A 23,797-nucleotide genomic window follows, 5' to 3' on the forward strand; every position below is an offset into this window, starting at 1 on the left:
TTCCTGAGGGTGCAGCGCTGTCAAATATTTCATGCTGGGACGTCATGGAAAAGCGCAGGACTTCGTCTGTGACGGAGCCAACGGGGAAGCTCTGACCTCGGCTCTCAAAGCTCTGCGTGCCGTGAGGAACATGCTGATCTATCTGCTCACCCACTATCTCATGGCAGGGTTCTCCTTTTTGGAAGAATCTGGCTCCAACTGTTAAACACGTTGGTCGTGTCACTAATGAATGACCTCTGCTGAACGTACAACTTAAACAGGGTAAAGGTGAAGGCAGCAGGGAGCAACAAATCATCATCCAACACTGACGGATGAACGTTTTAAGGTTCCAGAAACCGACAGGGCCGGCCCCATGCACAAGTGCGCTTTGCGGCTGCTGAAGGCCGCTGCTGGAGCCCGGAGGAAACTTGTCTATGGATTGATGAGCTTGTTCGCTTTCTGTTCATGCATCGTTGTGAAAAATAAAATGCGTGCATCAAGCTGCTTGTGTATATTTTTCACACTTTTAAATTCAGATGCAGCCTTTGGGAAAGCCGCTGCAGGGGCTTAAACAGAAACTTAAAAGGAATCTGAAAAGCTTTCAGTGATATCCTAAAATCTGAATCATTCCTAGCTTGATTTACCTATTAAACAGATATGTCTACTATGAATTTATCTCACTTTAAGTATCATAGCTGTTCAAATAATAGATAAAAGTTTGAACATTTAATAGAATTCTATGAACATTGCTCAATATATCTGATTGGACTTTATTCTGTGTGCAAAAATGCACACAGAATAAATCTATTAAATCTATTAATTATTTAGCATAGCTAGTCTTGCCGGTCTCCTGCGCAAGCACCCCAAACATCAACAGTTGCTGTGTTAAAATCATTTTTCAATGATCTTTGGAAAACCTTATTACTATAAAATTGTTTTGAATTAAATGACATGTCCTGATCAACTAAGCGTTTGTTTTCCCTTTAACCTAACTTTAGAATTTATAAGACAATCCACTTCAATATATTAGCAGACAAAAGGATTACTTGATGTCATTGTTTAGTTACAGAACAATGAAAAGTAACGGGCTCTCCTATCTGCGTTTTAGAAAGGTTTACATATGGTTTACATAAGGTTTACATATATAAGGTTTACATTTTTACTTCACCTGAAGATAAAAATGTCTAAAATGGGCACTTTATCCCACGTGTCATCCATTTCATAATGTGAAGCGATTGGTGTAATTATCCAGCCAGGAGTTTTTAATTCTGCCTAATTATTTCACGCTCTCTGGTTGGATTTAAAACTACATGTGAAATATAAAATACAAAAATGATCAAAGTACAAAACAAAAGAGGCGCCGTGGTGGCTTGCGGACTTGACCTCCGGCGGGCCCCGCATGTGAAAGCCTAAATCAGGACCGCATACACTCTTGGGCCGGCTCTGGAAGCTGGCCTCCGACGCATGAGCAAAAAAACATCTAAACATGCCTTCTCCTTTTGGAGTAATATGACATGAGGCGACTGAGCGTGAGAGAGGGGAAAAGCCTTAATGGAATGAAGTCATCAGCGGTAATTAAATGCAGTGGGCAGAGGGGAGCACGGGAGCGCGCCTGCCTGCCCCCGGTGCGCGCTGGGTGGTCTGCTTCACTGATAAATACGCGCCTCTCATTGCGAGCAGGGAGCGGAATCAGTGATACATACGTGCGTTTCTCCGTGACTTTAAATCTTTACGTAGGAAAAAAAAAACTGTCGTGCGTGATTGCTAATATATGTTCCTATTTCTACAATGGAAACCCTGCGTCTGTGAAGCAGCCGGTCGCATTCAGAGCAACTGAGAGGTCAGGTAGCTGAGGCAAGCACAATGTAAATCTGTTGTCTACAGAGCACCAATGAGAAGCTTTACGCACAGGAGGAGACGCTGACCGGGTAGTTGAGGCCAGATTTTTATTTTTATATTTTTTTCATTTTCAGTCACGTTATATCTAGGCTACCCCAAGTGTGATTTTCACCCAAAAAAAAATCACATAAACAACCCAACGGAAAAGGTTAACCGAACTCACAGATTTTCGAGAAATTGAAGGCTGCGGCCAACTGCGATCTCCTGGGAACAATAAGCAACTCACTGTCAACAGTTTTAGGCTATATGCACTGATCTCCCGCCCAGCTGGAGTAAAACGACCTAATGCCACAGTTCAATGTTAAAACAAACACAAACACACACACACACATAGGCTACACGAGCCTCATCTGATTAGTTTGAAGTTAATAGAGCCTCACGCCTATTTCAATCCCCCGTTTACCGTCATTTTATCTAACAAGGGTATGGAGCCAAGTTCCCCCTCTTGCAGTGGCACATCTTTAAAGCGACCGCCGACCTTCCTGTGAGCCCGTTAAATCCTTACCTCGGATCCCGGACCAGTCCGTGGTTCTCTTCCCTGCAGGAGTCGATCTCAAGTCTCCCGTCCGAGTTTGTGCGCTCCCAGCTCGGCTGAGTCTCCACCTCACTCCTCCCGCGTCCCTGCGTAAATATTATGACTGCATTGCACAAACAATATACATTTGTAAAAGAAGAGAGGGGGGAAAAGTCCGACATAGCTTGCCGGAGGACGAAGCGCATCTTCTGGCCATGTCGCATCGGTTTGTCCAGAATTAGCTGATCTAACGAGGCTTTTGCTTTTTTAAAATGTATTTTAAAGAAGGCCAGGGGGAAATGTTTACATTTTGCTGCATAAACATCCTGCCCATGTTCCTGACTATCTTTTACCAAAATCAGGAGGCAGGTTTTGAATCCCAGGAGCATGTTGTCCAATAGATGCTTTAATTTTATCTTTATTTTTTATGTTTTATTTTATTTATTTTTTTAATATAGGGTAAATTAAGTGTCCTTCTTGCAGCAGCGTCAAAGAGACGCACGGACACGCCACCAGGAAAATGAGCCGCGTGGATTGCGCGTTTAAGAATGAAAACTTGCATTTTTTAATCAAAAATATTCAAGCTTAAAAGCTAAATAAATAAATAAAATAAAATAATAAAATAATCACTTCAAAAATGTGAAAACAATATAATAAAAATCTGCAGCTGAGGCAAAGGCATTGTTTTTACTTTAGCTTTTAGGGTCTTGCATCGTGATTAAATCAATCAATTTGCTCCAGATAACCAAAAATGCATGTGTGTGTGTGTGTGTGAGAGATATAAGAGCGTTTTTACAGGAAAGTGAGCGCATGCAGGCAGATGTGCATGCTTGCAGCCCACCACTGGAGTAGGAGGGGACTGGGCGGGCCCCCAACATTGGGATGACAAGCCCTACAGCTTCCAATGCGCCGATGGCTACAGATAAGTAAAAAGTGAGCTCCGCGGACGCACGACAACACACCGACCGAAGTGGAAAGCGGCTCCTGTCCTGCTCCGTGGCCCATTTCGGACGTCGCCTTTTTTTTTTAGAAAAAAAAAAAAATAAACGGTTTCGGCTCCAGACACCAAACGGGACTGAACCAGAAGCAACGAGGCAGCGTCTAAAAGATAATCGCCCCCCTTTTTGGCTTTTCGGGTCTTTTTTTCTTTTTTTTTTTCTTTCCTTTTCTCCCCTCATCTCTTTATGCCAGGGAAGTGTTGTCAAAACTTCTGGTAATCATAGGTGGAGACTTATCTTTTTCTTTGACATCTCGAAGACTGAATCCAGGCAAACTAATGACGGCAGAGGTCCAGCAGCCCCCAGCGCAGCCTCCTGCCCAGAGCAGCCCCATGTCCGCGCCGGAGAAGCCGCACGGACAGACGGTGGTGATGGAAACCGGCTCTTCCGCCACGAAAGCCAAGAAGACAAACGCGGGGATCCGGCGACCAGAGAAGCCCCCGTACTCGTACATAGCGCTGATAGTCATGGCCATCCAGAGCTCTCCCACCAAGCGGCTGACGCTCAGCGAGATCTACCAGTTCCTCCAGAGCCGCTTCCCGTTCTTCAGGGGCTCCTACCAGGGATGGAAGAACTCCGTGCGCCACAACTTGTCCCTGAACGAGTGCTTCATTAAGCTGCCCAAGGGCCTCGGCCGACCGGGGAAGGGCCACTATTGGACTATCGACCCGGCCAGCGAGTTCATGTTCGAGGAGGGCTCCTTCAGAAGGAGACCCAGGGGTTTCAGGCGCAAATGCCAGGCGCTGAAGCCCATGTACAGCATGATGAACGGTCTGGGATTCAACCACATTCCCGAGGCGTACAACTACCAGGGGAGCGGCGGCGGCCTGTCGTGCCCGCCCAACAGCCTGTCCCTGGACAGCGGGATCGGGATGATGAATGGACACCTGGCAGGTAACATGGACGGGATGGGTCTCTCCGGCCACTCCATGTCGCACTTGTCTACCAACAGTGGACATTCCTACATGGGAAGTTGCACGGGGTCCACTGGAAGCGATTACGCGCACCACGACAATTCCGCCTCCCCGCTGCTGACCAGCGGGGGAGTCATGGAGCCTCACCCCGTCTACTCGAGCTCGGCTTCGGCGTGGGCCTCGGCTCCGCCGGCCTCGCTGAACAACGGGGCGTCGTACATCAAGCAGCAGCCGCTGTCTCCGTGCAACCCGGGGGCCAACAGCCTGCAGCCGAGCTTGCCCACGCACTCGCTGGACCAGTCGTACCTGCACCAGAACGGACACAGCACCACAGACTTACAAGGTACGCTTAAAGCTCCATGTTAAACTCGGCGACGCTGCCACAGAAAGCCACACAGGAAACAAGTAAAAAAAAAAAAAAAGAAAAAGAAAAAAACGCCACACATAGGACGAAAGATAAAATTCACAAGAAAGAAGTAGATATTTTATAGGCTAAATGAAAAGCGGGGATAGGTTAATCCCGTGGCGAATAAGCGCAGTGCATTACGCTGCTCTGCGTTTATTTTTGGAGTCAAACAATATCTCTGCTACTCTTTTATTTCTTCTTTTTTTTTTACCGCACAGCGTAGATTAAGGTCATTAGGGGAAATAAACCCAAATTATAATCTTCTAAAGTTAACCCACTTGCAATTTAGCTCCTAATTAAACAAAACTTGAATGACAAATATATGTTTGCTGTATATTTTATGGCTGTGATAAAGAAGACTAAGGCTGAGATGCGTGCCAATCGCTGCGCTATAAAACAACAAACAAAAAGAAAAAGAAAAAAACAGCGCGCTTCGGTCCAGCCAGCCTTGCCCCGAGGCTCCCAGTCCTCCGGGACTGGCGTGCAAGAGCGCCGCTGTCAATTAGAACCCCGCGGGCCCTCCTCTGCTTTGGACAATCTTCATCCTGCTCGCTTAATGGACTTCAGCTCTGTGAGAAAGGAATAAAAAAAAAAATCAACAACACGTGTTTCACTTAATGATAAATTACTAATACGTGTACAAGATTAATTAGTAGCCTAAAACAAAAATTTCAACGTGAAATGATGTGGGTTTTATTATTATTATCATTTTAATGTTTAGAAAGCCTAAACTAAATTGGTGTTCATCATTGGTGTTTTATTTGGAAATAAATCTGCAAAGAACAATCTGAGCTGATGATACCACATTTGTGATTTTTTCTTTTTTAATGGTCTCCATCCTCTCCCCGGCAGGTATTCCTCGGTACCATTCCCAGTCTCCCAGCATGTGCGACCGAAAGGAGTTCGTGTTCTCCTTCAACGCCATGACCTCCTCCGCCATGCACTCGCCGGGAAACAGCTCCTACTACCACCACCAGCAGGTCTCCTACCAGGACATCAAGCCGTGCGTGATGTGATCCCCGGCGGGGTCAGGCCGTATGGACGGTGTGTGTGTGTGCGTGCGTGCGTGTGTCTGAGTCACTCGGACTGGAGCCATGCAGGCAGCAGGACAGGAACTGAAAATAATAAAAAAAAGAAGTCACCACTGAGAGACTTTGTGAGGAGAGAGAGAGAGAGATCCCTGCCTCCTGTGGACCGGACTACTTCCCTGTGCTGTTGGAGACCAGACGGCTGAAGCCACACAATAATAAAATGATGATGATAATAATAATATATAACGAAACAAACTTTTCCATACCTTCAAAGTGGCATAAAAAACAAAACAAGAAAGGAAACTTGCTGTTTGGTACTTCGTCCTGCAGACCGGATGACTTCTCACTTCTCACATGTTTAATCATTTTGTAAAATATGCACACCTTCATTTTCTCCGTTTAAAGTTTTTTTTTTTTTATTATTATTATTATTTCTAATTCCTATTGTGTTGACAGATTAGCTGGAAAAACACGCCCAGCGTTGAATTCTGAATAATTATGGACATTACATAGGCCTATATACTGTACGTCCATACTGTATACTATGTAAAAAAAAAATGGCACTTTTTGAATAGCCTATAAGCGCAACTTTTTATTTATTCTCTAGGCCTGCTTTTTCAATTTCAGGCGAATTGGCCAAGGAGTTCCGTGCTTTACTGGCAATATTTGTCAAGATGTTTGTTATTGGTTAAAAAAAAAAAAAAGGAAAATTAAGGACATGTTGTAAGCACTGTGTCGTTTGTGTCAAATGTACGTGGACTATTACTTTCATCACTTCGTGTAGATAGGCTATAATCAGGAAAAACAGCGAGGGTTCCTCCTATGTGAGCTGGATGTTTCATTTTTTTTATGAAAATAAAACCACCCGAATTCAGAGGGCTTGTTTGAGCTTCTAAATCCATAAAACGAGAGCTTGTCTTGCGTTTTACAGACATTTCATGTGCGTGTGACAGACGGTGGCCACCGGGAACCAAGATGCGTTTTGCATGATGCACCATTCTTCCTAAAAAATCAGGACTTCTTAAATAAGTAATTTGACTTAAATGTTGGGCATATTTAATCAGTCAGCCATTGTTAAATACAATATGCACAGAACATGTACTCTCATTCTGGTAATATAGAAAATGGTTCCTTATACTTCCTCATGATGAGTCACATGGTTGTAAATTCAACGTTTTTACTCTAACAAGCAAAAATTAATATCAGTGCATTGTAACTTTCCAAAATTTAATTTATATCTATATATATATATATATATATATATATATATATATATATATATATATATATATATATATATATATCAAAACTGATTAATAAAAATAGGATTTAAAAAAAAACTCTTTAATTACTAAAAAGGTCACCATGCTATTAAAATCAACCTAAATAAGGAATGTGTGCAGACCTGCATGTTTTATAATAAAATCAATGTAGACCTGAAATCATAGGTGAAAGAAAAATTCTTAACACTCTTGTGTCATTCTTTATCTTTGGATGCTGCAGTTGTTCCTCTACCTATGTCGCTCCGTCCTGTGAATTAACTGCAGTGATGCTTACTGCGCTTTCGGTTCTAGAAAAGATTCACACGTCCCATGATCTAGAGCCACAGCTCCGTTCTGTTCCCCTCATCTTAATCTGCAGGACATGCCGGTGGTGGTGTCCAGGCGTGCATCCTCGTGGCAGAGAGCAACGCACTCCATTTGGTTGCTCTGATATCTCACATGACCACTGACTGAACCCCAGCGAAAATACCACGGAGCGCAGCCTGAGCAGGGCAACGGCACTTTAACTAACTGATGACATTCTGCTGAGGTTCACGGCTCTGCTGGGGCTCAGGAGAGAGGGATGGAGCTGCACAGCTGTTCCCAGGCCAGGCCTGGATGACAGCTCCATAAAAAGCCCCGAGCCCCGCTGCGTGCAGACAGACGCACCGTGGGCTGGCGTCTCAGAGGAGCTTGAGCTTCAGTGGAAAAGAGAGCTGACACCGGAGCGATCATTTGTCAGGTAACACCGAGAGCTGTAAAACAAAAACAGAGCTACAATACATCATATACCAATCAGGAGAGGTTGATTGCATGATTGAATTTCAGAGGAATCTCCTGTGGGGAAACTCAGCCTGGGACACTTTTACAACTGTGTTGCAATAAAAACAAAAAAACAAATGTCATAAAGGCCAGTGGCTCAGTAGTAAAATGCTTTAGATTTGCCCCACTGCTGAAGATCAACATGTTTTAAAACTATGCGAAAACTCTCTCCCCCTTCTTCAAAAGGGAACGATTGCCTAAATGGCACGAATATCATTTCTACCATTTTAAATTATCTTAATTTTTTAAGACGGTAAGCTGCTGAGGAAAGAGATATCGGCACTCTGATGTAGTTTCTTAAATGCACCAAAAGAAAAATTATACATCCATCATCTGTGTGTGATGCAATGGTTTATTTGAAAGAGAGAAGAAAATCAAAAAGATACAAATTATGACTAGTTATGACTAAATGCTTCGACAGAGTTAAACCGCTTAATTAAACAGAGGATCCGATCAGTTCGTCACAGTAAAAAAAAAAAAAAAAAAAAGTTCAAATCAGCGCTGTTTAAATAAAATATTCAAAACAAATGTGTAAAAGAAACAATTCTACCTTAATGCTTCGGATTTACACAGATTAAAAGAAAACATACATGAAATAATGATCTTACACTCAAACTATAAAACCTGGATTTTGCAGGTTAAATATCACAAAAAGGGCTATCTAAACTTACTTTTTATTATATCTGAGCTAAAAATAGAACAAAAAAAGTTTGACTTTCCATGTTTTCCCACTGGGAAACACGTAGTTCAGTGGTTTGCATTGTAATCTTAGTCTAAAATTTGATGCAAAAATAATAAAATGCAAGTGTACTGAAAAAGAATGGCTAAATGATAAATGATCTAGCCTTAATGTGCCTGTAAATTTTCTTAAAGTTGTTTTTTTTTTATGTTACTGCAGGGTCTCATGCGCCCATTATCCATACCATTACATTGTTTAAATTGCCAGACGGTGGTGCCCTTGCACACAATTTGTTTTTTTTTTTTATTTCCAGCAGACTACCAGATCTAACTACAACTGTCTCATAGCTGGTGGAGCTTGGTTATGAAAAAAAAAAAAAAAAAAAAAAAAAAAAAAAAAGTATTTAGGGTGTCCATACATTAGAACAAAAAGCAACAGAAACATCATGGCGTGCAGCAAGAAATTACACAAAATAGACCTTCAGGAAGGAGGATCGTCCAAACACATGGAGCCAGAGTTGGGTGTAAACAGGGCAAGGCACATCTGGGAATTTTTAAGCTTTTTTTTTTTTTCTTCCAAATGTTACAACAAATACATTTCAGGAAATGTTTCCTACTCTAAGTTTACTTTCCTCACACCTTCAAGTCTAGTTTTTTTTTTGCTGGAAAACTACTAAGAACATTGAGTCGATGTAACAGATTTCATTTGCGACGATTAAAAACAAGAGAGCTGCTGAACACTTCTAAAAAGGTATTAAACGTGCATGGATACGAAGGTATTTGCTAACGGTGCGCTGCCCTGTCGCTGTTACTGCTCAGCCTCCTGGGCCGTGTCACTTTTAGTATCTGGCGGGGACGCTTTTGACGTCGCCGCGGCCACAGATGGTTTCTGTCTCTGTCCGGGCCTCTTCTGTCCCCGCTGGCTCTTGGCCAGCTCGGCCTGCAGGCTGTGGTCGTTCAGGCAGAGCCCCTGCAGCGCCTCCAGGGCCTGGTCGGCCACCTGAGGGTCGCTGTAGTCCAGGAAGGCTCTGTGCTGAGCTCCCTGCCAGGTGAGCCTCAGCGGGGCGGCCTTCCTCTCCCGCAGGGCGGCTTTCAGCTCGCTGACGCGCAGGCCGGCCGGGATTCCTCCCAGGTAGACGGTGGTCAGGCTTTGGGGGAGCTTCCGCTGGCTCGCCGCTTCGCCTCCGCCTTCCTCGGGGCCCTGCTCCCTCACCGCCCTCCTGCTCCTGCCCTTCGCCAGCCTGCCAGCGTCTCCCTCCTCATCTCCTCTGCCACTTCCCCTGCTCTCTTTCCGGACTCTGGCTGGCTGCTGTCTGCCTCTCTGTTCTCCTTCTCCTTTCTTCTCCCGTCTGGATTCCTGGCCGGCTTCTCCCTCGGTATCCTGTTGCGCGTTCCGCCTCGGCCTCCGTCTGGGTTGTCTCTTTGGTTGATTGGCCTGCAGGCCAGGCTCTGCCGCATGCGACGCCGTCCCCAGAGTCACATCCTTCCCAGCCTGTTCCTCCAGAGCACGCAGCTTCTTCAGGATGGGAATTTTCTCCAGCTTCTCTGCATCCAGCTAAAGACAAAAGAACCGGTTTTAGCCCATACTGCCCACTGTTAATAAATATCTTTACAGCAGCAGGATATTTCACTTCCCACACGGTTAAAAATAACCCCCTGGCGTCTTGATTTGTTGGGTCTTCAAGTGTCCTGGCAGCCTTTGATGCTGAGCAGTCGTTTAAAGGATACAAGCCTATTGTTTCTCACACTGGCCTGTTTGACCCGTCGTTCCTCCTGAACCCTACAGAGCCAAGGTGGCTGGGCAGAGCCGCCTTTGATGATCAGACTTGGCCTTCCTGGCTGGGAGGTCACTGGGCCTTGTTTACTTACATGTGTCTGAAGGAGCCAGGAGGTTACACACAATATGCCCACATGATGAGAATTAAATGCCCATCGTGTCTGATAAGATGAAATATTATCAACAAGGAATCCACACGGCATCAATAAATCAGGAGCAGGGTTCAAGCCAGAAAAGCGCATAAATCAGACAGGAAAGAAAGTGAGATGTGGACATTATACAGAGAGGATACCTTCACACAGCAGCTGTGTTGTGGAAGACGAGCTATAGGATAGACATCTTTTTTGTTGGTGACACTGGAAAAAATATATTAAATTCAAGCGTCACCAAAAAAAAAAACGCTAAGTTTGTAATGTTGAGATGTCTAAGTAGCCTGAGTCCACTAGGGGGCAGTGTGACCTCAACCAGTGAAGTGAGGATATCAGGTACTGAAGCTCAGTGTGAGGAAATTACATTAAATGTAGATTTGCAGAAACTTGTTTAAAAGGTTACAGCTTATAAAAGACAGATGACCTCCTTTATGATGCAAGAACATCTGCAGAAACGTCTCTAATTTCACCACGGTAACACGCGGAGACAAAGAATCTTTTACCTTTGAATCTACTGCAAGAAAGATAAACAAGCACGTCACAAGCAGAAGCTTAATTCACAGCTTTGGCACACACAAAAAAAGCAATAACATTTAAAGATCTACTTGTTTTTATAAAAGAACTGAATATTTTAAATACCCAACATGCGTATTGGCCAATGAAATAAAAAAAAAAACATACAAGTGGGTTAAATGCAGTAAAACTGCCACTAGGTAGTAGAAATGTTTAGACATTTTACTAACTAATTTACTAGGACTGACTTTCAGAACGCTGTGCGAGTCCTAGCAGACTATAAAAACTGTTCTGCTGTTTTTTGGAATGCTTTAATGTCATATATATATATATATATATATATATATATATATATATATATATATATATATATATATATATATATATATATATATATATATATATATATATATATATAAAGAAAAAAAACTGTCCTTTGTCCATTGTTCTTCACCACAGTATCACGCAGTGACAATAAAAGATTCTTGATTCTTAACGTAGGCTCAAGAATGACATGAAATAGGACTGTCCCTTTATTCATACTGCCATTTTTCTTTGCATCTTTAGTTTTTTTGTTCAAATATAAACTCATAAAACACCCTATTTCTAACTTCTGTTATGTGTGTAACTATGACAGAGCAAGAGCCGTTTCCATGCAGGAGCAGCTGACTGAGCTTGTGAAAGAAAAACTAATACCGTGCTCCCAGATGAATTAAAAAGGAAATGATGTCGATGTGGGTTTGGAGCAAAGCCAGTGGTTTGGAGGATCATGTTTATGGCAGTCTTCTTTTCTTATGTCATGAGAATGTTAGATCCCTGGAAAATAAAGCTGATATGTTTGAAACCATTGTCAAGGAAACAAGGTGACATGCTGCAAATGCAGTATTATCGTGTGCTGCGAGAACGATACTGCAGAAGCAATCTGTAGCCAGCCTTCGGGTTACATTCACGGTATAGAAAAGGATGCAGAAGTCTAAAGCACTGAAATATCCAATGGAATATCCTATCCAGCTCGGAAATTACATTTAAATTTTTTTTATTCTACCAGCATTTTTCTAAATGCAATTTCTAACAAAACTGAGGAGTCCAAGAAAAAAAATAGGTTAATTTTAGAGCTCCACCCACCAATCTGCCAGAAATGGGAACAGACCAACTTTCCCTTCGTTGTCTCTCGTTGGAGGTCAGTAAGCAAAAAGCCAAAAATCTGATTCTCCTCCCCTGTTATTCAGATTTATTAACTCATCACTCCCACTATTTGCAATCAATTGACACATGAAAGAATGGAACAGCAGACAAAGGTTAGAAAGTTACGGATTGAGACGTAAAAAAGGACAATCTTATGAATTTCAAATTAGGAAAAAGCAGGTCAGACCTCCAAGAAAAGCAGGATTCGGCCAGGAAAAGCCAGATCAGTGTCTCTCCAGTGGAGAGTTACATAATATCCCTTATCACATATTAGAAATAAACAGGTGACCTGCTGTAAGTCCCAGAGTTATAAAAACAACTTCAAATGGACAACTGAAAATTATGTCTTTTAAATACAACAGATATAGGCCAGAGTGGGATTTTAATGGTAAAAAAAAACTTCATGTAAAAATACTGTTTCGGTTTTTAAAGAAAAACATACAACAAAAAACAGGATTTAATTTATTTTATTCAGAGTAGAAGAGCAATAATTGTTCCTACTGCTGCTAGTTGTGGCAGTCTATATGTCTTTACTATATACGGTATTTATAGTTTTAAAATGGACCTAAAACAAAATACAGGATTGATGCACCTTACATTTAGTCTAAACTAAATGTAATGTAGTTTTAAAAAAAATCTGTGAATGAGAAGCAACCAACACCGTTTTAATAATATATTTAAAGGAAGTGTCACATTCAATATATTACAAAAAGTGTTTAAAAGTAAAAATGGGTGTTTGAAAACATGTAGAATGGAAACAGATAAAGTAATCTAACCCTGGCGCCTAAACATGGCAGATGCTTTTACCTTAGACCAGATGATTCCCTGCGGTTTGGGCAGCTTGCATTCAGTTTTAATGACTCTGGTTGGTGTGAGGATGTAATCCACAGTCAGGTCATGGCTGCCTATGAGCTCCTCTGGAACATCCAGCACCTAAAAGCGCATTAACAGCCAATTGCATTACTTTACAAAACAACAATACTAAATACTAAAAACTTCAATGAAATCTTGGGATTTTTCAGAAGTTGGCCAGAGAGTTACCTGGCAGTCGTGGACAACAGTGACAACCACGGTGGATTCATCCACGGCTCCCATTGAAGCCATCATGGCCCACTCCATATCAGCAAAACCCTCTCCCTTTCCAATCCGACAGCCTGCAGACGGCAAACACGAACGAAGGCATTTTTTTTTTTCAAATATAGCACACTTATTATTTATTTATTGGGGTTCCGCCCAATAAATAAAGAGGGAACGTTTATCATCGCGTTTACTTAATTTAAATCTCAGAGGTGTGAACAAACCTGTCTCAGAAACCGCCACGGAGCCAACGACCACCAAGTCGACCTTGACCTTTGCATCCAGGTCAACAGGAACGCTGAAGTCTTTCACACCCTGCAGCAGATTCAAAAGACAGGTAGAAATAACACGCCGTTTGTCTGGGGCTTATGAATGTCGTTTGAAACCGCATTCAAACCTGAGAAGAAGAGCAAACACGCAGCTGCTCCTTGTTTGCGCCCGGCTGGGGAGTGATCTTGTTGAAGAGGCCAGAGCGCAGGCGAGGAGTCGGAACCAACAGGGTTTTCTGTGCCTGCGAAGATTATACCCAACATTAGGCCCCTAATGATGGGGAATTATTTGACTGGACTGAACACTGATATATAATTAGAACATATCTGCTGAATGATGATGAAGGAAACAATCAGATTCAAAAATAACATGATGCCACTGCCGGTGTCCTAACGTAACTAATTGTGCAGAGTAAAAAAATCCAATAGACAGTTGTTGTTTTCATTTAACTAGTTAGAAATATATCCCCACAGATTAGACTGAGCAATCAAACATCTGCACAAAAGTGTTACGTTCTTTTTTTTTTTTTGCACAAAGCTTAAAGTGCTTTTTTTATTTAGGTGCTTTTCCTCCAAAAGTGCAGCGCTACCTGCAGCACCGCGAACCGACAGTTGTTGTTGTTTTCATTTAACTAGTTAGAAATATATCCCTACAGATTAGACTAAGCAATCAAACATCTGCACAAAAGTGTTACATTTTTTTTTTTTTTTTTTGCACAAAGCTTAAAGTGCTGTTTTCTTTTTGGTGCTTTTCCTCCGAAAGTGCAGCGCTACCTGCAGCACCGCGAACCGAGCACCCTCCAGAGGTTTGTCAGGATCCACCTTCACCTCAACGGTCTGGGCAAAAGCCTGCAAGTCTGCCACTTTGCTGCAGGCTCCGAAAGCCCCCTAGAGAGGAAAGAATAGCAATTCATAGAAGGTTGTTGTTGTTTTCTTTTTAGTCGACTTACTTCCAGCGTGACAAAGCGAGCCTGCAGCTGAGGTCTGTCTGGGTTTACTTTCACTGTCTGGCTGGACCTAAACTCCTGCAGCTCTGCAAGCTTGTCACATGCTTGATTTGCTCCCTGACCAATAAACACACAATTAAAAAAAAATACACCAGAAGGATAAGTAACAGAAAAACAACAATCAATCAAGGCTCATAAATTTGGCAGTGAAGATCTTAGAGGCAATACAGCAAACACAGTTGTCTTTACATATAATTTAAATTAATACTACTACAACTTAGGGCCGGACAATAATTAAACAACACTATATTATATAAAGTTCAATGGAAGAACAGTTTTCCTTCCTTTTGCATTCTAGCCTATCATGTAGGTTAATACTACAGCCATTACATCCTCCCAACCAATCACAAACGCAGACCCAGGAACGCTCCGGCACCAAGCCCCGCCCCCTTCAAAGAGTTCAGAGAGCACACGTTCTATTTTTTTCCCCATTTTCTAAAACCTTCCAGTTTTGGTAAAAAGTTGGTTGGATAAAGGGGTTGAGCTTGAATTCAGTGTTTGTGTGTTCTTTATCTAACAATGGGTCATTAGGCAACAGCATAAAATAGTCAAGGCTTCACTTAAAATTAGATTTTTTTGACAATTATCAATATTGATTAATATGATTTCTATTTTATCAATATTATTTTTTTCCTATATCGTCCAGTCCTACTACAACCCATTGAAATATATAACAGCTTAACATTGAGATTAGTCGTCCCCAAGCCTAGTTCCCAAAGGGCGAGGTCCTGCATATTTTAGCAGTGGCCCTGCTTGAGCATACCTAAAATAAACAAATGCCTCACAAACAGCATGAGGAAGGTGTATTGGGTGTTGGACCATGGGAAAGATCTAAACGCTCAGATGACTGGGGTACGGCTGCAAAAAATAAAAAGCCTCAATCATCAGGCCTCCACCCCCCGTGTGTCATTACAGGAATGGCGTATTTGTCTTATTATGCTGAGTTTTCATTTACGAGCCGTGCATTTTAGATAAATGCATTTACTTGGGTGTGAATCGGTCTAAACGACAGCACTGCAGAACTCTGAGAAGAACATTTTTGTAGCTATGCTCATACTTCTGATGATCTGTTAATCATTTGCAATTCATCAATCGTGCTTCAATTTACCGTTAAGTTAAATCAAACAATGTTACAGGTCATTTTCTGTCCAGATGAAAAGATAACTTGGTTTGTATCTTCCCTGGTTTGTAGCAATTGTGACTAAAACGGGGAGTTTTGCAGCAGGTTTCTGCACCAAGCCTGCACAGAACCACTGGATTTATACTGCGATTCCTTTTTAGGTGTCCATTAAAGGCGACTGATTGCACGAGATTTCATTTAGGCATATAAAGACTAAAGGAGGCCCACAAATTCAAACTCATAACATTTTTCCTTCCACTTTGATGATGAGCTCTTCTCTGCATGTCTAAGACATAGAAATCTAATAAAATGGTTGTGGGTGTAAAGTGACAAAGTGGGAGGAGGTTCAGGCTGGGGGTTAGGGATGTTTTAGCAAGGCTGTACATGACACCCAATGTCTCTAACATTGCACATGGTAATCAAGCATGGCCCTCGGGAGAAAATGGTGTGACACGAAGAGAAATTCTAAAATGGCCAGATATCTCCGATGGTTATTTTTACTTTAGTCCATTGGTCGGCCTGTAAGATATCTCTCCTAAGAAAACTGAGGAAAACAGTTGTTCCGTGCTATTTTTAGTGTCTCCCCCAAAAATAATGACCCAGGACACCCGAAATAGCCCACAAGCCACACTCGTGGTGGAAGACCTATTAATATTAACGGGAGAAATCTCAATGAAAACGCAGTACGATGTTGGAACACCTAATTAAAATAAAGAGAGAAAAAAAAAACATGGTGGATGTCCTGCAGCCTGGACCTGCCTTAAAGTTTGGGATTCTGTTGTGGACGGGCCTGGGGAAGTTGGCCAGATTCTTGTCCTCTATGTAGTCCCACACCCTCTGACGGATGTCCCACTTCGACGCTCCTGACAATCGAAAAGAAGACACAAGAGTTTAAGAAAAGTCCAAAAAAAAACAGACGTAGCTACATCAACGGAGGGACCGTCCTGGACCGGAACCGTAGCTACGTTTTTTTAAGCAGAAGCAGAAGCAGGAGGAAGGTTTCCCCTACCTGGGTTTATTCTGATGACAGGCTCCATGATGTTGCTGGCGTTAGAAACGAGCTGCTGCTTCAACACTGACCTGCGCAGGGAAATCTTCCACGTGAGCACTAACATGCAGAAACAGCTGCTTGTCAGTGTTTATCGCTGCTACGGCGGTGGGTGAGGGACACCTCTGACAAAGCGCGAAGTCGACTTTCACGCAGCGGTCAGTTCCGTCCACACGAACATCTATCATTCACTTACACATTTACTTAGGAGTTTTATTAATAATAAAAAAAAAATCCGCTCTTGCGTCCTGATGTTGACAGCAAATAATTTTCACGGTTTATTGGATCCTTAAATATGTGAAAAGTTATTGGATATTGGCAGATGCGGGTGGTAATTAGGCAGCTCATTTAATATAGTTGAGTAATGCACCATAGATTTTTCTTATTGAGCAACATTTTTTTTACTTGAATACATTTTCTGGATATTCTACCCAGCTCTACATCATTGAATAAATAACAAACATATTTTTACCAAAAGTGCACCAAGCTAACATGCAGCCCACCTATATATTACCTGCTGTTAAGTAATATGATATTTATTCATATATTATATGATGGGGGAATTAGTTATTCTGTAGTGATTTCATTTATTTTCGCACACTTTTAACGTATTATTCTGATTACCAGAACCTGCACATAATTGTATATTTTGTCTCTACGGTTACACACGTTTCACAAATCAAATCAGATTTAACAATATTACTGACGTACTGAGTACTGAAGTAATCTTTGTACAGAATACTTTTTTTTTTATCTCTTGTCTGAGTAATTTGCTTTTTACATTTACTGGACTGTAGAGGCTGCGATGGACTGGCGATCTGTCCAGGGTGTACCCCACCTTTCGCCCATTGACAGCTGAAGATAGGCACCAGCTCCCCTCACGACCCCACAGGAGATAAGCGTGTTGGAAAATGGTTGGATGGGCTGTAGAGGATCTTAACAGCTCCTTTAGTGACCGACTTAGGTGCCCTCTGTGCAAGAAGGAGCACTACTGTAGGCCATTCATCCCCACTGCTGGTAGATTGTTCAGTTGTACTTTATAACAACTTGTGCATTTTTTTGTCTACCTACAATGATTGCCATTCTTGCATGGTCACCTCGTGTGCATATGCATAGACATGTGCACGTCTGTGTATATGTATGAGTGCATGTGTCTGCATACATATTGATTTGTTTTTGTTTGTTAATTTGTTTGCTCTTATCTATATATCTTTGCTTCTTTCTTAATTTTGTTTTTTATTTCTTGACCATTTTACAAGAGCTGACGTAACGGATGAATTTCTCCATTGTGAGATTAATAAAGTCATATCTTATCTTATTTTATCTTATCTTATGTTGAAGTAGTGCTATTCTAACTTCCATCCATCCATCCATTTTCTGACCCGCTTAATCCCTCATGGGGTCGCGGGGGTTACTGGTGCTTATCTCCTATTCTAACTTGACCCTGATTTTTGGATGTACTATTAACCTCTGTATGTTGGTAGTTGATGCTTTAGTCAGTCTCTGCTTTAGTCAGTCTCTGATACCAGTACATTGACTTGAAGAGTATCACTAAATTCACCCACAGCTAAAGGGAAACCAAAGAGCGTCAAACGTGAGGCTGTATAACAATCGAAGGCAAAAGAATCAAAACATGATTACGGAGAATTTTCTCATAAAGATGAATAATTAGTATGGAAACTAAGAAATATTTTTTTTAACCATGCACAATCTAACAGATGTAGATTTAGATGTTGCACATTTTTTGTTGTCTCAATATACTCAATGAGACATGGTGAGATAAACTATTACCGTAGTTTGTCTCACTGGAAGGAAAGATGAAGGAACATGTATTTTAAATGTTTCTTTTTTTTTTTTTTTTTATTCGGGATGATAGGTACCATGTCACTTACAGGATTTTCCATGACTTTTTTTGGAATCTAATGTCCCACAAAAAAAAAAGCCACACTAAAAAAACAACCTTTTCCTACTAAATAATAAAATTGTCTTGTAAAACCTCCAGGCACGACTGAAGAGGTAGATAAATAAACCCTGATGTTGCTGGTTTCTGTTGCAGACCACATGAAAGTACCCCATTCATCCACTAGATGGCGAGCTGTAACAGCCTATTTTACTGGGAAGAGGGAGGCACCAGTTCCTCCTCATCCAAAGGTATGGGAATCTCTATCCCCCACTCTGACAAACTGCCTTTGTTGCAGAGAATCGCTCTTTGCAGCCATCTAGACACCACGCCTTAATTTTCTTTATTCCGCACTAACTTGCCTTGAATTTTGAATTTCTGTGCCTCTCATGCACAAGTCTACACTCATACCCCTCCCATCAGCTACCTATCTCCAGTGGTCCACAACCCTGACCCCCACCATCACCACCACCCTCTCTTGCAGTCTGGGCAGCCTGCCAGCCCTGCCCTCCCCCTTTTCTCTTTCTCTCCCCTCTTAGCTCTGGATCTCTCTCTCTCTATCTCTCTCTCTCTCTGTGTTTTCTGCACAGATCGAGCCAAGCCTCACAATCCTACATTTACCAAAGCAAGTGGCTGATAAATTTACTGTGATGTTGCTGTTTCCAGACCTCCCTGTCTGCAGTGTAGCCTTCACACGGCTCTGATGGCAGAGTGGGACAGGTGGACTGAGCTGGAGGAGGAACCCCACATCTACTGTTTGGGACAATTCGAACCGCAGTAGACAACAAAAAAAAAAAAAAAGAAAGAAAGAAAAAGGGTGGAACAGAGTCAGTTCAGAGCTTAGGTCTCGCTGTGTCCACCCACCCCCTCGTTACTCTCTCCCATGCACACTCACTTGCATACATTCCCCTTCCCCATTTGTGTCCTCCGCTCTCCGATGCTGGTGTGGTGAGCAGCAGAGCACTCTCGGCTGAGCTGCATGGAGGCACAGGGAGGGGCAGGGAGCCCAGGTAAGAGCCATTTTCCTCTCCTTTCTTTTTGATGCCACAGCTGTGAACAGGGCTGGACCAGAATCCTGTCCTGTTCTGTGAGATCTATGCTAAAATATGTATATATATATATATATATATATATCTATTTGCTGTCCTTTTTAATGTGCGTGTGACTTTGTTTTTTTGGGGGGCTCTGATGTTAAGAAACTCTGGAAGACTTCATCAATGATAAGAGTGTTTTAATATAGCCTCAAAGCAATACTTTACTTGTCACTGTTTCTTTTCAAGGGATGTGGTTAGAGGAGGGTTGGTTTCTCCATTCACGCTGTTTAATCTGCTGTTCCTTTATAAATCTGCTCAATGGAGGTCAGCGGTGCAAAGGCTGGACTGCTGAAACACAATTTGTGGAACAATAGTGCGGCCTTTGTGTAAAAGCCTTTGTGTAAAAGCCACCCGGTGCTATGGTGGCACTGGGGAGAGTTTTACTGTGGCTGTTTCACACACTTGTGCTTAAAAGTGACAATACAGCTGTATTTGCATGGACCACTGGTTTGCCATAGATAGCATATGAGCCCTCGGTGACACGCCCATCATGATGGGATGAAAGGAGGATGTTCAGTCAATTAAGTTTCTTTTTTGAAGGAAAAAAAATACAGCATGAGTCCAATACTATTGTTTTTAACAGCTCAGCATTCTGGTCTGAGAAAACATGCCTCAACAACATTATATGAGATTGTTGCAATAAATTGTCCATCTTTTTCTATTCAAGTAGAAGGAAAACAATCACAGATCCACGAATCAAATAATCTAAAAGGGGCTTCAGTTAAAAGTGAGTGGATGCAGAGATTTTGTCACCTGGTGGTGCAGCTGGTGGTACAAGTTGGAGTGCTTTGCACACAATTTGTAATTGTGCTTTAGCCATTCAGATCCAGATGGAGAGCAGCCAGTGTTACAAACTGATCATTGCCCTATAAGTAGGCCTAAGAGCCACCGGCTAATTTGCAGACCCAGTCCCTGATGAGGCTTTTCAATATTAGCACAATAAAATTCAGTTTTAAAATATTTATAGAAGGTATTTATTCTTAAAAAAAAGAACAAAGATATATAAAAAATCAAGAAAAGCTAAAAAGAATGGCAGTTTCAATCAATTAATTGAATATATTATAAAAAGTAGTGACACAAGTGCACATTTGCAAACCAATCGAGTTTTAACATATTTTTACAGTTCTGTGGTTTGAGTTAACCAGAAGTGGAAGCGCAAGAACATTTAGATACACACTTTTAATACTAACTCTTTCTCTACACCTGGGCTTTATTTTTCAGTAGCAGCATCACTGGTTTTCCCAGTTAACCCACTCATCAGTCATCATCTGAAAGCCAATACCAATACACACTTTTTAGATATTGTTAATATGTGATACAAAACTATAGGACCTGTGATGGCTCCCTGTGGACTTCCTTTTTAAATTTTGTGTTTGCGTGGGGGGATTTATTTTGATCAATTAAAAGATACTTTTCTCCCCCCTTTAGATATGATTCAAGCCATGTTAATAGATTTTCATATTTTGAGATTAAGATATTGGGATTAAATGGTCACGTGCCTTCTTGATAGTATACTGTGGGATATTTCCTTTGCCAAGTGGCTGTTATTTTCTAAAGAAAGGCTACGGTACCAGCAGTATTTGCATGCTAAAGTAAAATGTGTCCATGCTGGATAAAGCATGGATGTATCAATTACCTGGTGATTTCAGGTCGTTTATACTTCATTATTGCTCATTTGTGTTGTCAGTGGCTGCTGAGGACGTGATCATTTGCCCTCCAGTTATAAGAGGAAAACCTCTGCTGTGCCGCTATAGGTCATCGGTTCTAGCTGGATGCTCGTGTTATCGTTAAGGAATGTGCCCTCTGTTTGCAAGCTTTAGCCAATCTGCTCCTGCTGGTCCTGAGGGGTACGTTTATTTGCCCCTCTGGTCCTACAGTGTTAAACAGCAATCGATTTGTTAACCCGAGACCAGATTCAATTGAATCCCAGATAATAATGACACTCTAGATCATTATCCTCCCCCTCCACGCATCTGTTCGTCTTCCTTCATTTGTCCCGGGTTAGCCTCAGCAGACAGACAGAGTCGTGGGCAGCCACATCTTGAGAAAGACACTTATGTGAGATAGTAAGCTTTGTTTTTTAATGTGTAAGGCACCAGGACAATTGAGCCAAGGTTCTTGAGCAGCTGGTGTCTCCGTGAGGCCAGCTGGGTAAACTTCTCCGTTACATGTTGATGATACGGGGACTTTGTCAAAGGCTCCATTTTTATATTTTGACTGAAGGCCAGAATCATCTTTCACAAAAACCACAGATGCAAAAAAAAAAAAAAAAAAAAAAGACGCAAAAAAATCAGAGTATGCTTTCTTAGCAATCCATTAAACGGTAAATTTGGACCATTACAAACATATTGCTTTAAAAAAATCTTTTTTTTATCACAAGCACAGCTTAGATAGATAGATGGATGGACATAATGACTGCTGTGGAATCAGAAAGCCACCCTGTCATCTAAACATTGAATAAACATTTCATTATAACTACAAAGGTTAAGCTGAAGTCTTTCAGGCTGTGGCTCCTCAGTGGGGAAATTAATCGATACCCTTGTTCTCAAAGCGAGATCCGAGTATGTTCCTCTTCACCCAGCCTGTTATCAGTCATCTTTGTACTAGAAATGCAACAATCTTCGAACGTATATACATTACCAGTAGAATTGGTGGCCGCCATCTGTTTGAGGCCCATCTGCTGCCCTCCCACACGACACTGCGACGGTTCTTCAGGTTGGATCATTCCTCCGTAGGCATGTCATTTGTGATTTTTTTATTACCATTTTTGCTGCTTATGCTTGTTGTTCAAACCAATGTCAACCCTCTGGACTTTCAGGGAAATGTGCAGCACTTCCATGCACCTGTCCTTTTCTTTACCCAGACTTTGTTGTCAGCTGTGTCAACCAGTTGAAGTCTTAAACTTGATCAAGCTTAACCACTCCGTAAGTGAAAATGGTGCTATTTTAAGTCGCTTCTATTTAGAGACTTTGTGAAAAGGTCACGTGAAGGAGGTTGGATATGCTTTTTCTTTTTGTCTGTAAAACACAAGCGTATCAGTCGGACCTGAAGAATGTGGCTGCGTGGCGATCAAGATGAAACCAAAGTCTAAAATAAAGTGCATCGAGTTGACGTTTGGCTCCGTACGCTGAGGAGAATATTTTCGTTGTGCCGCTGCGATGTCACAGCGCTTTTCCTGAGCACATAACCTCGTTTTGGTATGTTGATGGCGGCGGCGCAGACAGTTGGATCGAGAATTTCAGTCGGTGCCGTCTACTGAGATCCGATTAATGCAAGGACGACAGGATATGGCTCACATGGTTTTCACGTTTAATGATCCCACAAGGTTTATTGACTGAGGCACTGCAGTAATAGCAGCAAAAAAAAAAAAACTCTCTCCGTGGAATAAAAGAGAGTCTTCTTTATCTACACCAATTCACCTTTAAAAAGAACTGAGAAGGCGATGAGAACCTGCAGGGTTGAAAGGAAGGTAATCACACTTTGTATCTGTATTTTTCTGTGCATTTTCTTTCAGTATTGCACTAATGCACATTCATCTCTAGCTAATTGCTCCCATAAACCGCAATGCTCACCTTACTTGGGTCAGGGTTTCTGCTGAAACACTTGTGCCATTGATCCGTCTGTCTTTCCAGGAGCATTTCCATCACAGGAAGTATTCCCCAGGGTTCAGGGTCCATTAAGACATCATGTTTCCTACGTTTTATTGTTGTAAAGACGAAAATGATAATAAATAAATAAAAACACCAGGGTTTTTTTCTGAAAAGTATAGAAGTGGGAATGTAGCACTTGGTATTATTCCCCTGGTCAAGCATGCCAACTGCTTTCTATTTTCCCATGACCACAGTTTCCAATACAATTTGTAAAATGTGTTTAGTTAAGGTGTAATTTAAGAGGCTAACATTTTTAAACACGGGATTCAGCACATTGGCTGCAGAGACCCAAATAACAGAACATTTCTCCCCTTACCATCAAAGCTTATTTTGATCTTTGATCACAAGAACAAAGGAAGGAATCGGAGAAATAAAATCTAATTTCAAATATACCATTTCAAAGCTCAGCCAAATCCAAGCACAAGCCTTTAAGACAGTCACAGTGTGCCTTACCACCTCCTGATTGTACCTTCAGTGCCATGTTTCTATGCACTCCTGTCAGACA

At 41.8% G+C, this 23,797-nt stretch overlaps 3 protein-coding genes across 4 annotated transcripts in view; 2 read left to right on the forward strand and 1 right to left on the reverse strand.

Annotated features, from left to right (window-relative positions):
- Positions 1-3,194: 3,194 nt before the first annotated feature.
- foxf1 (forkhead box F1) lies at positions 3,195-6,615 on the forward strand. Its single transcript, XM_012855100.3, has 2 exons — positions 3,195-4,647; positions 5,563-6,615. Exons 1-2 carry the CDS (start codon positions 3,669-3,671, stop codon positions 5,724-5,726), a joined length of 1,143 nt encoding a protein of 380 aa, XP_012710554.1. The 5' UTR covers positions 3,195-3,668; the 3' UTR covers positions 5,727-6,615.
- A 1,544-nt stretch (positions 6,616-8,159) lies between these two features.
- Positions 8,160-16,757, reverse strand: mthfsd (methenyltetrahydrofolate synthetase domain containing). Of its 2 annotated transcripts, none has more exons than XM_012855098.3 (8): positions 16,610-16,757; positions 16,360-16,463; positions 14,248-14,361; positions 13,602-13,715; positions 13,429-13,519; positions 13,169-13,281; positions 12,935-13,060; positions 8,160-10,058 (listed from the first exon to the last, which is right to left on the reverse strand). In XM_012855098.3, the coding sequence occupies exons 1-8, from the start codon at positions 16,713-16,715 to the stop codon at positions 9,312-9,314; spliced, it is 1,515 nt and encodes a 504-aa protein (XP_012710552.2). In that variant the 5' UTR covers positions 16,716-16,757; the 3' UTR covers positions 8,160-9,311. The 2 variants fall into 2 exon arrangements, with proteins under 2 accessions (XP_012710552.2, XP_012710553.2); XM_012855099.3 differs by lacking the exon at positions 14,248-14,361 and adding an exon at positions 14,424-14,537 and having other exon boundaries at positions 16,610-16,756.
- Positions 16,758-19,122: 2,365 nt separating this feature from the next.
- Positions 19,123-23,797, forward strand: part of dbndd1 (dysbindin domain containing 1) — a 27,108-nt gene continuing 22,433 nt past the window's right edge. The window contains exon 1 of the mRNA XM_012855097.3: positions 19,123-19,558. Within this exon, the coding sequence (XP_012710551.1) occupies positions 19,528-19,558 (31 nt within the window). The 5' untranslated portion in view covers positions 19,123-19,527. The remainder of the gene's footprint in view (positions 19,559-23,797) is intronic.

Source organism: Fundulus heteroclitus, chromosome 4 (assembly GCF_011125445.2).
Source record: "Fundulus heteroclitus isolate FHET01 chromosome 4, MU-UCD_Fhet_4.1, whole genome shotgun sequence".
Classification (NCBI taxonomy): domain Eukaryota; kingdom Metazoa; phylum Chordata; class Actinopteri; order Cyprinodontiformes; family Fundulidae; genus Fundulus; species Fundulus heteroclitus.

Excerpts from the sequence above, each read along its gene's own strand:
- foxf1 (XM_012855100.3), top strand. The coding sequence starts at position 3,669 with ATGACGGCAGAGGTCCAGCAGCCCCCAGCGCAGCCTCCTGCCCAGAGC. Across the intron at positions 4,648-5,562 it reads CAGCACCACAGACTTACAAG|GTATTCCTCGGTACCATTCC; the intron begins GTACGCTTAAAG and ends TCTCCCCGGCAG.
- mthfsd (XM_012855098.3), bottom strand. The coding sequence starts at position 16,715 with ATGTTAGTGCTCACGTGGAAGATTTCCCTGCGCAGGTCAGTGTTGAAG. Across the intron at positions 13,061-13,168 it reads CTGTTGTCCACGACTGCCAG|GTGCTGGATGTTCCAGAGGA; the intron begins GTAACTCTCTGG and ends ATGCGCTTTTAG. Across the intron at positions 10,059-12,934 it reads AGGGAATCATCTGGTCTAAG|CTGGATGCAGAGAAGCTGGA; the intron begins GTAAAAGCATCT and ends TTTTGTCTTTAG.